The 14,717-nt window shown below is 38.5% G+C and overlaps 2 protein-coding genes across 3 annotated transcripts in view; one reads left to right on the top strand and one right to left on the bottom strand.

The window, feature by feature from the left end:
- Positions 1 to 3,429, bottom strand: part of TYW5 (tRNA-yW synthesizing protein 5) — a 26,710-nt gene extending 23,281 nt beyond the window's left edge. The window contains exon 1 of the mRNA XM_074215378.1: positions 3,267 to 3,429. Coding sequence (XP_074071479.1) covers positions 3,267 to 3,341 — 75 coding nt within the window. The 5' untranslated portion in view covers positions 3,342 to 3,429. The remainder of the gene's footprint in view (positions 1 to 3,266) is intronic.
- Positions 3,150 to 14,717, top strand: part of MAIP1 (matrix AAA peptidase interacting protein 1) — a 26,267-nt gene continuing 14,699 nt past the window's right edge. For both annotated transcript variants that reach the window (XR_012474184.1, XM_074215379.1), the window contains exons 1-3: positions 3,150 to 4,097; positions 6,038 to 6,109; positions 7,146 to 7,272. Coding sequence is in view for 1 of the 2 variants with exons in the window: in XM_074215379.1 (XP_074071480.1) it covers positions 3,648 to 4,097; positions 6,038 to 6,109; positions 7,146 to 7,272 (649 nt within the window). In the remaining variant the exon portion in view is untranslated. The remainder of the gene's footprint in view (positions 4,098 to 6,037; positions 6,110 to 7,145; positions 7,273 to 14,717) is intronic.

Genomic DNA, 14,717 nt, shown 5'->3' with positions numbered 1-14,717 from the left:
ATTCTGCCTTACTTCATGTATCCAAATAGTTCTCAAATCATCATTTCTACCTTCACAGCATCTCTGGTTTCTACTTCTCACTACTCACAAAGCTCTAAATTTAACTCTGACCCTCATTTTCTCTTTTCTAAATTACTAAAACAGGCTCCAAATTGGTCCCTTTCCCTCCCAGTTTCTAACCTTTCTAATTCATTTTACACAGTATCATCAAAGTATCTTTTTTTTTAAATGAAGATCTGACCATGTTATTTTCCTGCTCATTCAAACCTATGACTGTTCCCTTTTGCTCCTGGGTTAAAATATAAATTACTTTTAATTTGGTTTTTAAAGCCCTTTAAAACTTGACCTCAGTCTATCTTTGCATTCTTACTGGACATTACTCTCCCCTCCTATTGAGCTAAACTGGTCTTTTCTCTTTTCCTTATACAGCTCACAGTATCGCCCATCCTTTGCACTGCCTGTCCTCCATGCCTGGTATGCACTCCCTCTTTATCTCTGCCTCTGAGGCAGTATGGATTAGGGGGCGAAAATGCTGGTCTTGGTGGGTTCAAATCCTGACTCTCTATTTGTTACTTGTGAGGTGGATGGCTAAGATGGCCTCTGATGTCCTTTGTAGCTCTATATTCAGACCCCATAACCAGAACTCCCATTCCTTCAAGACAGCTGAAACACCACCTTCTCCAGGAAGCCATTCCTAGTCCTGGTGGCTAGTGCCTTCCTTCTCAGACTACCTTGTACTTAAAAACTTAGTATTTTCCTAAATTGATGTATATCATTGTGGTCTTCCCCATTAGAATATAAGCTACTTTCACATAACTTGTTCTTTGCACAGAACAAAACAGAACAGTACCTGAGTGTCCAGCACCAAACAAGTACTTAATAAATAAGCTTGCTGATTGACTGGTTCCATGCCTAGAAGGTTCTCCCTCCTCCACTGACTCATTTCCCTTCTTTAAGTCCTAGGTATAAACTACTGGAGTGAAGACTGTGTTGTGCATTTTTTTTTTTTGTGTGCACTTAAAGAGTGCCTGATACAGAGCCAGGCACTGAATAACTGTGGATTGCAGGTCTACAATCTTTCAATGCAGAGAGCCTTGTTTTCCTACTAAGACTCTCCCACTAGTACTTCTAGAGTCACTCAAGTTTGAAACTTCTATAGAACTACATTTATTTTTGTTTAGTCATTTCAGCTCTTTGTGATCCCAACTGGGATTTCCTTGGCAAAGTAGTTTATCATTTCCTTCTCCAATTCATTTTTTATTTTATAGATGAGGAACTGAGACAAAAAGGGTGAAGTGACTTGCCCATGGTTACAGAATCACTAAGTGTCTGAGACCAGATTTGAACTCAGGAAGATACTGCGTTTGCCAATTTGTCCACTGTGGTATTCAGCTGCCTCATAATTTCCATTCTCTTCTTTCCAGACATTCCTATTGTAAAATCTCCTATTTGGATTCCCTACCTCAGGTTTCTGTCCCCTTTAATTCATTCTGATTCATTTTCCTAAAATCAGGTCCTGTTATTCCTATTATTCTCTTTCCAATTCTTTAAACTTCTGAGATGCCCTATTGCCCTAAAACAGAAACTTTAATGACACTTAAAGCTCCTCATAAATTGGTTTCTTCCTGCCTTTTCAGTCTTTAGTTATATTGGTCACCAACAAAAAACTTCAGGTCTAATCTCCTTGTCTTTTCATCAGTTACTTCCAGTCCTGGAATGGACTCCCTCTTTTAGTTTTTCAAAATTTCCAATATCCTCCAAGACTTAAGCACCAACTCCTTCGTGAAATTTTTTTTCTGGTACCCCTGGTTACCAGGGCTTCCCTTTCCCAAACTACCTTGTATTATTTTGTCTATATTCATATATACACCCATTGTCTCCCTAATTTAGAATATACAGGATTGTTTCATTTTGTTTTCTTTTTTATGATCAAGGCTAGCACAATGCCTGGTAAACATAGTTAAGTGTTTAATGAAAGCCTACTGACTGAAGGGACTATACACTGGTCTTTAACTTAAATTTATATCCTAAAGATGCCAATCAACAAGCATTTATTTGCCTTTATATATATGGCAGCTCCAGTATTAAGCCTTAGGAAAAAAAAAAGGCAAAAACATTGGTGGTTCCTGCTTATAAAGAATTCCTATTCTAATTGGGGGAATAATTTACAAGACACAGAATAAATGAAAAGTAATTTTTCAGGCATATCACCATGAAAGTGAGAAGGGGAAGAAGTTGAACCAATTTTGTTCAGTGGTTCAGGTTCTTTGTGACCTGATTTTCTGGGGAGAGGGAGTTTCTCTGGACAGATGAGGAACTGAGGAAAACAGGATTAAGTAACTTGCCCAGGGTCACACAGTTAGGAAGTATCCGAGATTAGAGGTTACTTATGAAAAGAACTTTTGACATTCCAATCCCAGTGAACCTAGCTGTGGCAAACTCTTCCTAGCAGGGAAACTGAAGCAAGAGTTCCCTTCCTATGAGTTTCAAAAACTGGGAGTCAGATAATAGTAATAATTAGCCTGTATTCAACATTTTAAATCTGGCAAAGTGCTCTTAAAAAATCTAATTTTAAAAGGGGGCGGGTGGCAAGGTGGTACAGTGGATAGAGCACTGGCCCTGGAGTCAGGAGTACCTGAGTTCAAATCCGGCCTAAGACACTTAATGATTACCTAGCTGTGTGGCCTTGGGCAAGTCACTTAACCCCATAACCTTGCAAAAAAAAAACCCTAAAAAATCTAATTTTATACTTCCCACAAACTCTGGGTTTCTTATGATGTCCATTTTACATGCCCAGGGTCCGGAAGCTGCTTAGAGCTGGAGGCAGAATTTGAACCCCGGTTTTCCCCAACGCCAAATCCATCACTCTAACCCGGACATCACACCCTCGAGGGGGTTCAATGGGCCCCCAAGTAGCGGGCAGCAAGGCGAGGCGCCAGAGTGGCCTCCGGACCGCCAGGGGGAGCCGCCAGCTTCAGGGCAGAAATGGGCTAGGCGGGCTGGAGCTGACGATTCTCCCGAAGGCTTCGGGGTCTGCCAGCGCTTTCCAGCCATCAGCTCGCTTTAGAACCGCGCAGCCCCGCCGAATACGTAAGAGGAAGGCGGCCCGGAGCCGGTCCGGCGCCACATCCGGTGCCACATCCGCCGCAGCCCCCAGGGCGGCTCGCGGCCCGGGAAGGCTTCCGCGATGGCTGCCGCCCGGGTCACTGCGGCTGCCCCGCCAGCCTGGGCATGGCGGCATGGAGCGGCGAAGCCGGCGGCCTCACCTGCGGATAAATGTGCTGCAAGAACTCTTCGCGAGTGACGCCCCGCAGCTGCGGCACCGGGACGCGCTCCGCCATGACGCGCGGGTGAATGCCGGCTTCCTCCCCCTCCTCACTTCCGGGTTCCGGTCGTTCCGCTCCATCCGGTCCGCCCGGAAACACGAGCGGCTACAGAGAGGGTCCGCCCGTCGGAGACAGAGACAGAGAGACAGGGAGACAGGGCTCGGCACCCGGCGAAGGCCGTCCTGAAGGGAGGTTCTGGCGCCGCCGCCGCGGGGAGCCCAGGCCCGAACCAATCCCGGCAGCCCTGGGTAACGCTGGCGAGTTTCTCGCCCGGCCCGCTCTTGAGGTGACGCCGGCCGGTGGGGGTGCGAGGCCGGCAAGATGGCGCTGGCCCCTCGGCTGCCGCGCGCCCTGGCGGCCCGGCTGCTGAGCGGCGGAGCCGCCCGCCCGGTCCGGCCCCGGCCCGCGGAGGCCTCGCCGCCCTTCCCCGGCTGCTGCGGCCGCTGCCGCTTCAGCCTCGGCCTCGGCGCCGGCTGGGCCCGGCCGCCGGCGCTCCCCCGCCTCGGCCGCCGCCGCCCCCTCCTCGGCGCTGCCCAGCGCCCCGCCGCCGCCGCCGCCGCCTTGGTGCTCCCCGGGCCGGGCCTGCCGCCGCCCGAGCGCAGCTACAGCAGCGCGGAGGAGCCGCCGCCGCCGCGCCCCCAGGCCAGGGTCCTGTACCTGGGGCTGTTCAACCCCGCCGTGTGGCTGCGCACCCGAGTCTACGCCTTCCTCATCTGGGCCTATTTCGACCAGGAGTTCAGCATCGCCGAGTTCAGCGAGGGCGCCAAGCAGGTGGGGCCTCCCTCCCCTCCGGCCCCCGGCCCCCGGCCCCCGGCCCCCGCCCGCGCCCAGCTCCGCCAACGACCCTCGCGTTGCGCTGGTGCAGGGCGAATCGCCACGTGAACGGACCCAGGAGCCCCCTCCTGCCCCACCTAGTGCCCGGCCGGAGCCGCCCGGACTGGGGATCCAGTGAAGCTAATAATAGCATCATTATTTACTGATATTATTATGAACAAAGCTTATTTACAACTTCAGGAACTGCTTCTGATGTTTGTCCTCCCTCTTCTGCTCGCTTTCCAGCCAATTCTTACGTCAAGTCAGATGAGTAAAGCCTGTCCTATCTTGGATCCTTACTGTGGCTTAGGCCGCTGCCTCCCCTAAGCGTTTCCTCGCCTTTTTCCTTGACTTGCGCCCAAGCCAACTAACAACCAAACCTTAAACTTTGTCAACCCTCTTTGTAGTGGTTAAAGTATAACTAAGGGGTTAAACAGAACTTGAATCCTTCACATTGTTGGGACAGTGAATAAGTGAAATCACTTGTCATGCTGTATTTGTCTATTCACAAGAGTAAATGACTAACTTTCATGAATCAAAGGATACTTGTGATATTTAAACTAGATGGCACATGTGAAGGGTTTTTTTGGACTAAATAAGTGAAGATTAGAAGTAGAAAAGATTGTCATCTTGTCACCACTTTCCCCTTTTTTTCATGAAATTCTGGGTAGAAGAAAAGGCCAATTCTCCTATCCCCCTAGCAAGTGTCCTTTCTACTATACTAGGCTACTTCCTTTAGATTTATACATATTTGACAAAATAGTGTTATAGTGCAGACAGGGTGATTCTGCCTTCTTGAAGTATATGAAGATCATATAAGTAATATTTTCATATTTAAGAATTAAGACAAACATCTAGAGTATATGTAATGTTATTCTAGGAGACAAAAGTATCCTTCCTTCAAGAAGCTTAAATTGATCTAGGAAGATGAGACACATGAAAAATTATCACCAAAAAAAAAAAAAGATCCAGACTTAGATTTCATTGGTGTAAGCACCTCCAGATAAAGAAACTTCCTCTACCAATGCTGATCAATTCTTACTTTGCAACTTAGGGTGTAGAGCACTCAACCAGGTCCCTTGATCCCAGATCCATTATTCATTCTCTCTCTCTCTCTCTCTCTCTCTCTCTCTCTCTCTCTCTCTCTCTCACATACACACACACACTCACTCTCACAATCTCTCGCTCATGGTGGGCAGTGTGTACATCACAATGAGTATTGAAATATATAATATGTACTCTATATTAAATACGTAATTTACATTTTTATACATGTATATACATCACACACACACACACAAAATCTCTGTCTCTGCATTGATTGAGTGCTGGACTTGGAGTCCAAAAGATTTGAGTTCATGTTCATATAGGTCTGAGACACTAGTTGGGTGAACTTGGGGAAGTCATTTAACCTATTTGCCTCAATTTCCTCAACTGAAAAATGGGGATAATAATATCTACTTTAAAGATGTTGGCACGATCAAATGAGATATTTAGAAAATTTATCACAGTCTCTTAGTAGATCCTAAATATCTGTTTATTCCCTCCACTTCTCACTAAACCATGTGGCATGGACAAACTCTTGACACATATAGAGGGAAGATAAGATGATTTCTTTTCCAGACCACTGATTCATTTCCAAAGTCTTACTACTATTCACATCCTTTTCAAGAGGAAATAGCACTAGCAACTTTTGTAGTCCCTAAATATCATTCTATGAGTAAAACTTTTGAGAGAGCCATGTCTGACTGACTTAGCATACTTTTTATGCAACTCTTACTATAAAATCTCATGCTACACTCTACAATGTGTATTGTTTATATTTGTGTGTGAGGAAAAGTCTTTTCTCATGGTGTTATGAAATATTTAATCTTTTTTTCCTTTCTTTTTTGATAAAGGCTTTTACTCATGTATCTAAGCTGCTTTCTCAGTGTAAATTTGATCTTCTGGAAGACCTTGTCACCAAGGAGGTAAAATAATAATTTCCCTTCTTCTTTAAAAAAGCAACTAATACACTGATCTTGTGTTAAGCTACAAATTTCATATATATGTGTGTGTATTTGTATGCATACATATATATATGTATGTATACATATACATATATATAGTAAACACAAAGAATATTATGTATTTTATCAGCCAGTAATTACCTACTATTTATATATACTTAGAGTTAGATGGCAGTGGGTTAAAGTTGGATAGTTCATATCCCTACCTTAGCACTAGCTGTGTGACCCCAGTGAAATCACTTAGCTTTTCCTAGCCTCAGTTTCTTCACCTGCATAATGTGGATTTCATAGTACCTTCCTTATAGGATGGTTGGGAAGATCAAGTGAGAGCACATAAGTAAAGCACTTTGCAAATCTTAAAACTATATAAATGCTAGTTATTATTTTAGAAATGTCAAAGCAGTGAACTCTGATTTTTCAGTACATGTAAGATTAAGTTTGTGTGGTGGATCTATAATCTTAACAATGTACTTCCTTACACCATTATTAAAGTTCACAAATCATCCATACTTTTCTCATCCTATACAACTCTTATCCATATCTTTCCACAAATCTTCCATAGGAGTTCCACCCAGCATGTTGGAATGACTCAGATCTCTAAATATTGCCTAGATATTAGTGGAGTATCCAGTCTTTTGTTCCTCACTCTGATTACATGACTGATCACCTCCTTGTCTTTAGATAGTATCTTTGATGTTGCTTCTTTGCAACACATAAAACAAAGATGAAGGTAACTCGTAACATTGTAACTTGTAACATTGGCAATAAACCGACTTGTTTAAATTGCCCATTACAGTTTCACTTCACAAATGCTCTATCTGAATATTTAAAGCCTCTCCAGGCTACTTCCATGAGGATTGCCAAATATAGTAATAAAACTTAGAAATGAGAAAGAAAATTCTTTTTTTTTTTTTTTGCTAAATACTATTTTGTCTTTGAAATCATATTTTAATTGGTGAACTCAGTTAAGCTATTGACTTGATGCTTTTAAACCCAGGTACTACAAGTATTGAAAGAAAAAGTTGTTTCACTGCCTGATAACTATAAGACTGCACTTGCTGCTGAATTAGATGAAATTGTATACACTGCAACAGGTGACATCTCCATTTACTATGATGATAAAGGTATGAGTTGACATATACATCTGAATTATTCATAGTGACAAAGATGAATTAGCATTTAGGTAGATGATTCTAAAATTATTATCTGCATTGCTTTTGAGTAGTGTTCTTTTGTCTCTTTGATGTTATAGGAACTAATAGTACTGGAATAATAGATCTGTTCATTGAAAACCCTAGTCAGAAGGACCCATAAAACTGATGATACCGATATTCTTGATATTTTCTCTGTTAACATCTTTATGCTTAAAGATTTTTTTCACATCTCAGGTTGATAAAATGTATTGCCTTCTCCTTTTTGATTTCATGAATCATATTCATGATTCATAATTTGGCTTGAGTTTCAAGGGAGTAAATATGAATTTGAGTGGAATTGGTTTTGAATTTAGGAAAAAGAAAGAGAAAATAAAATAAAATAAGTAAATTATATCAGCCAAGGACTGATTAATTAAGTATCACTTAATCTGGTTACTCAAGAATTTGAAAACAAGTTTAGTTTCAGAGCTAAGTTGACTGTAATTTTACTGTAGCACATCTAGGTATAATAATAATAAAAAAAGTTTTTATCTTATTTAACAAACATTAGCATGCTAATGTACAACAAATAAAGAATATTGCATATGAAACTATAAATGCCAGTTAATGTTTTTTTTTATCTTTTGGTGTGGTTTTTTTAAAGCAGATATTAACCAAAGTGCCTTATTTTGACCACTTTGGAGCTTCTGGGTTTGTTTGTTTTTTCATATTTTTAATTCATGTAAACTTGATCTTCTGGAAGGTCTTGTCACCGAGGAGGTAAAATAATAATTTCCCTTCTTCAAAAAGAAACTAATACACTGATCTTGTGTTAAACTACAAATTTCATATAGAATATATGTACATATACATACATGTATATTATTCATATTCATATTATCTTATTTTTTCCTTCTCTGTCACTCCCAGATGGAAGGCTTTCCATATAACCTTAGTAAAGTCAAGCAAAACAAATCAATTCCATAGTCACATCTGAAAATGTCCAACTCATTTTGCATATCAGTTGAATCACCATATGGTGATAAAGTTTTACAACTTCTTTATTAACTTTTTATAGTGTATCACCCCTTTTTTAATTGCTTAATTATATAATTCTCTGTGAGAATATTATTTATTTCTGTTTTCTTTTAATGAAATTCCATTTCTAAATTTCAGTGTTTTGGCTTTTTGCCTCAGATTGACTTTGGTGTCTCTTTGATCCCTAAAAAGACAATTTAATTAATTTGACAGAATTTTTTTTTATATTCCATACTATTCTTTTAACCTGCACATGTGAATTTGAGTAATATACTCCAGTATTAAAAAGCATTTTTAAGCTTACAATTTAATTACAAGCAAACTATTCAGATTATTATCTACTTAAATGTCAATAAAAAAGGAAATAAGCAGTACAAAACAACTCATTTATCTAAAGCTATAGTTTCTAGCAACCTCAGTCATGAAAACATAGTCACAAATATCGAAGTAAACTGGAGAGATATTCAGCCATCTGAAGTAGATGTCACAAAATCCCAAAACAATGAAGTTCATTCTTATGTCTTATAACTAATTAGATACTGATTTAAGTTATATGTTCCTAGAGTTAAATTTCCCTCTTTGTCTTCAGATGCAGATCAAAGATTAAAAGAATTGGAGCCTTGAACAGCAGACCTAACATAGGACCAAGTGTTTTTTAAAATAATTTTATTTTTATTTTATATATATATGTTTTATAAACACTCAAAAAATGGTCTTACTTTCTGAGAGCCCTCTAGTAGCTATAACTTTTAGTTCTCTTTGGCCTGGAACCAAGATCAAGAACTCAGTTCTCTTGTAAATGTTCATGTGGTTCCTGCTTGCTTAGTCCACAGCAGGGCTGGACCTGACGCAGACAGACACCCAACTCCTCACACTGTCCCAAAGATGAGAATTCCTGTGATTGAGGTGGAGGATACCTCCCAACCCTGCTGCTTCTAGTACTGTCTCTTGCTCTTTCAGGGACCCAGCTTGGAGGGGTTCACATATCACTAGAGCAAACTAATGTCTAGAAATCTTGTCTCCCAGGAGGACCATGTTCTTTCCCCACTCTTGTTTATTTTTATTGCTCTATATTCAGCCTGAGGCCCTTTTTTGATTTATTTATGGAGGAAGCTGAAGAATTTTCTACCCTACTGAGGAACAGAGCCAAGGTGGTAGAAAGAAGCCAGGCTTCCTTAAACTCTACTTAACTTCCCTCAGAAACAACATTAATCAAACCTGTAAATGGATTCTGGACCTACAGAACCCACAGAAAGATAGAAGGGAGCATTTTCCCAAATAAAATACCTTGGAAGGACATCAGGAAAGGTTGGTTTCACTCAGGTGGAAGGGGAACTTGGCCCAGACTAAGTCCAGCAAAGCAAGCCACTAGCATTTGAGGCTATGAAATTTTGTGAGCAATCCTCTCTCCCCCAACTCAAGAAGCTTAGGGCATTGCTGCACCCCTTTGTGTCCAGCAACAAATTTCAAAATAAACAAAAGTTAGAGAAAAGTCATACCCATAGACAGAGCTAAGAAAGATCACAACACCATCTGAGAAGAAGGTGGCAGAAATAGTACTGCCTGTGAAGCCTCAAAGGGGAATATTAATTGTGCCAACCCAAAGATATCTCTTGGAGGAAGACAAAAAGGATTTTAAAAATCAAGTAAAAAAAGTGGGGAAAGAAATACAAGAAAAACTCAACATCTTGCAAAAAGGAGCACAAAAATTGAAGAAAATTATTCTTTTAAAAATAACAGTTGGGTGAATGCCAAAAAAAAAAATCTCTTAGCGCTTTAAAAAGTAGAATTGACCAAATGGAAAAAAAATCCACAAACAATCTAACTTCTTTAAAAATACAACTGATTAAGTGAAAATAGAATATTCGAAAGCTAACAAGAAAATAATACCTCAAGAACTAGAATTTACCAAATGGAAGTTAATGACTGAGATAGCAAGAATCAATCAAGCAAAATCAGTAAACTAAAAAATTAGAAGAATTTTCTGACCTACTCCATCATCTTCCCAGAATGCCTTCCAAGACCTTTTGACATTTTTTTTTTTACCACCCCACCTTGTAGCCATTCATTCATCATTTGGCTTCCGAATGTTGTCCTCTGATTTTCTATATATTTCTTCTTAGCTATCTCCATCTTGCTTACTGTAGGGACCTTTTCTATACCCTCTTCTCTTTACACTCTTTCTCTTGATCTATGACATTGATTCCTAAATCTATATATTCAATTGTAATCTCTCTCCTGAAAGCCAGTCAGGTGTCACCAACTTGTATATTTGTATATTTTTTGGATATGCTTTGGTCATTTTACACACATAATGTCTAAAATATAATTCAACTCCACCCTGATGGAAACCTATTAATTTTCTAGTTTTATTGAAGGTACCGTCATTTCCATCCTTAATCCCAATCAGGTTACAATCTCAGAACTTCCTGACTTTTCTTTTCCTCACTATTCTTATCCAATTGTCAGAATTGTCCCTTCATCACTGCTTATCTTCAATACTGTAATTATCTCTTTAATTGTCCCTTCTGAATCCAATTCCTCCTCTGTTCAACCTATTCTCCATACAGCTGCCAAAATAATTTTCCTAGGATAGAACTCTGACCTTGTCATTCCCCGTACTCAAAACTTTTTATAATTCCTCATTTTATCTAGGATAAAACAAAAACTCCTTGGTTAAGCCTTCCCAGATCTGATTCTGATCCTTATTTCCAGCCATATTTCAGGCAAACTCCCCTTGGCAATTCTAATTTCTAGGCAATCTAGATTACCAGTTGTTTTGATGTTGCCAAATAGATGTCTTTGCATTTGGTAGCATTTTAAGTTTGTTGTTGAAGTAAAGACATATTTATCTAGTTTCCTGGATCTTACAACTAAAGAAGATTGAAAAATAAAACCTCTTTCACCACAGCTAGAAAGCATAGCAATTTGAGACGTTTCATATCGGAACAAACAACAATACCCAGAGGACTGCTGTATCACAACACAGAATAATCATGGATATTAATGATGATCTAGAAAAGATGATTATCTTATATGTTTTCTGTTGGAGGTTTTTGGAATAAGGAAAAGGATTTTATTAATTACTGATATCACTAATTTTCATTATCTAAAACTTCAGCTTTATTTTAAACTCTGAATTGTCTCTACCTCCCCTTCTCTATATTGAGAAAGGTAGAAAAACAAAACCTCTTGTAAACATGTATAGTCAAACAAAACAAATTCCTGCATTAATCTTGGTCATAAAATTCCAACAACAATCTATTCCTTAATCTTCACTCTGAGTCTGTTACCTCTTTAGCTGGAGATGATGAAGCAAGTGTCATGAGGCCTCTAGAATTGTGGTTGATGATTGTACTAATCAGATTTCCTAAATCTTTCAGAATTGTTTGTCCTTACAGTATTGTAGTTATATATTTATTCTGGGGTTCTGATCATTTCACTTTTATTTCCTAAAAGTCATGCCAGTTTTCTCCAAAGCCATCTCCATAAATTCTTATAGCACAATAATGTTTCATCCTATTTGTACACTATAACTTGTTCAGTCATTTGATAGTTGATGGGGTAGTTACTCAATTTCTAATTCTTTGCTACTACAAAAGAACTACAAACATTTTTTATATATATTGGATCTTGTCCTTTTCTTTGGAATATAGACTTGGTAGCAGTATTGGTAGGTCAAAGGTTATGCCCAGTTTAGTAACTTTTTAAACATAGTTGCAAATTAATTTCCAGAGTGATTGGACCAGTTCCCAGCTCCACCAACAGTGCATTAATGTGCCCACTCCTCCCCCCACCCCCAGCTCTCCAAAATCTGTTATTTTTTTCTTTTCTGTCATCTTAACCAATCTGATAAATATGAGGTAGTACATAAGAAGTTATCTTAATTTTCATTTCGCTTTTGGTGATTTAGAGCATTTTTTGGGCAACTGGGTGATGCAGTGGGTAGAGTCCTAGGTCTGGAGTCAGAAAGATTCATCTTTCTGAGTTCAGATGTGGCTTCAAACATTTAATAGCTGTGTATCTCTGGGCAAGTCACTTAATCTTATGTAACTCATTTTCTCATCTATAAAATTGACTGGAGAAGGAAATGACAAACTATCCTGTATCTATATTAAGAAAACCTTAGAGATGGCTAGGTAGTACAGTGGATAGAGCACTGGCCCTGGAGTCAGGAGTACCTGAATTCAAATCTAGCCTCAAACACTAATAGTTACCTAGCTGTGTGGCCTTGGGCAAGCCACTTAACCCCATTGCCTTGCAAAAAACAAAGAAAAGAAAACCCTAAATGGAGTTAAGAAGAATTAGACTGAACAGTATTGATAATTGAGATTTCTTCCTCTGAAAACTGTCTCTTCATATCCTTTGACCATTTATAAATTAGGAATGATTCTTATAAATGTCAGTAAGTTCCATATATATATATATATATATACCTTTAAAAAAACCTTTATCAGATATACTTTCTACAAATATTTTCCCCCCAGTTTCTTGTTTTTCTGATTTTATTTATGTGAAAAAAAGTTAATTTTATATAAACAAAATTGTCTTTACTTCCTATGAATCTCTTTGTAGCTTGTCTGATCATAAATTCTTCCCTTAACCCATATACCTAATATCTGTTTTAAGAAGGAAGAAAGAAACAAAATACATTTCAGAAAGATTCTTTTTGTAATTATTTTTAAGTTTGCATACTTATGTTGTTCAAAAATATTTATGAACAGTGCCTTATTCTCTTAATTTTAGATAACATTGATAACTTGTTTCTTTAGTTAAAGTTTCCTTTAAGACAACTCTGTAGTAAGTATAAACTAATGTTTCCATATTGCTTTAATGGTTGCATAGCACTTCACAAACATTGTGACATTTGAACAATATACTGTCTCTTTGAGAGATAACTATTATTTGTCCTTCATTTTGGAAGACTATAACATCAGGCAGATGATGCCATGAAAAACATGTGAATTGGATTTGAGTGAGGGAGTGCTGAGCAACCAGCCTCACTTTCTCCTTCAGAACCAACTGGATCCAGTGGCCAGATATGAATCAGAACAACTGGAGATGGACCTCGATGCAAGGCAGTTAGGGTTTAAGTAACTTGCCCAAGGTAACACAGCTAGTAAAAATCAAGAGTCTAATCTGGATTCGAACTCCCATCCTCCTGATTCCAGGGCCAGTCCTCTATCCAATGTTCCACCATTTTGCAGATCAGGAAATTAAAGCACAGAGACACCCTATAAGGCGTAAGTGATATGTCAGTGTTCACAGCTAATGTTAGAGGCAAGATTTAATGCAAGTTCTTTCTGACTGAGTACAGCACACTATTATTTTCATTTTTTATATTAGGAAATTGAGGCCCCGAGAAGTTAAGTGATTTATCCAAGATCTTACAGGTAGTAATAATCAGTAGAAACAGAACTTGAGGTCTTCTGATTCTAGTTCTAGTATTTTTTTCCAGTTTAAGTTATTGTATAAGTTCTTATCCAGAAATATGTCTTTGGTTTTATCAAGCAGTAGAGTACTATAGTCATTTGTTACTATTTCTTTTGTACCTAATCTAATCCACTGATCCATTACTCTATTTCTTAGCCAGTTCCAGGCAGTTTTGATGACTGCTACTTTATAACATATTTAGGTCACATTCCTTTCCTTTTTATTTTCATCAGTTCCTTAATGTTCTTGACCTTTTATTACTCCAGATAATGTTGTTAATTGTTTTTTCTAGCTCTGTAAAATACTTTTTGGTAGTTTGATTGGTATGGCACTGAATAAGTAAATTGAGTAGAATTGTCATTTTTATTATATTAACTCAGCCTGTTCATGAACAATTGACATTTTCCCAATTGTTTAGATCTGATTTTATTTGTATAAAAATATTTTGTAATTGTGTTTTCTGCGATTTTGGGGGGAGGTAGATTCCCAAGTATTTTATCTTGTCTACAGTTACTTTATTTTTTTATTTTTTCCATTTATTTTATATTTTTCCAACTACATGTAAAGGTAGTTTTCAACAATCATTTTTTAAATTTTTCTCCTTCCTTCTCCCTTCTCCCTTCCAGAAAACAATGTAATATAGTTTCTTTTTTTATAGCCATGCTATATTATTCATGTTATGAAAGAAAAATGTCATCCAAACAGAATAGGAAACAAAATTAGGGGAAAAATGGCATAATTTATGACAACTTTTTTTTAAAAATTGAAGAGAAAAAAACTGGTCTGTATTTAAACTCCATGGTTCCCTTTCTGGATATGGATGATATTCTCCATTAGAAGTCTTTTATTATTGTACTGCAGATGATGCTCAGGTCCTTCATAGTTGATAATTACCCCAATTTGCTGTTAGTGTGTATAATGAATGTTTTTCTGGTTCACTCACTCATCATCAGTTTATGGAAGTC

Source organism: Macrotis lagotis, chromosome 1 (genome assembly GCF_037893015.1).
Source record: "Macrotis lagotis isolate mMagLag1 chromosome 1, bilby.v1.9.chrom.fasta, whole genome shotgun sequence".
NCBI classification, from domain to species: Eukaryota; Metazoa; Chordata; class Mammalia; order Peramelemorphia; family Peramelidae; genus Macrotis; species Macrotis lagotis.
The sequence above is the reverse complement of the archived record's forward strand: the minus strand, read 5'-3'. Positions and strand labels throughout refer to the sequence as shown.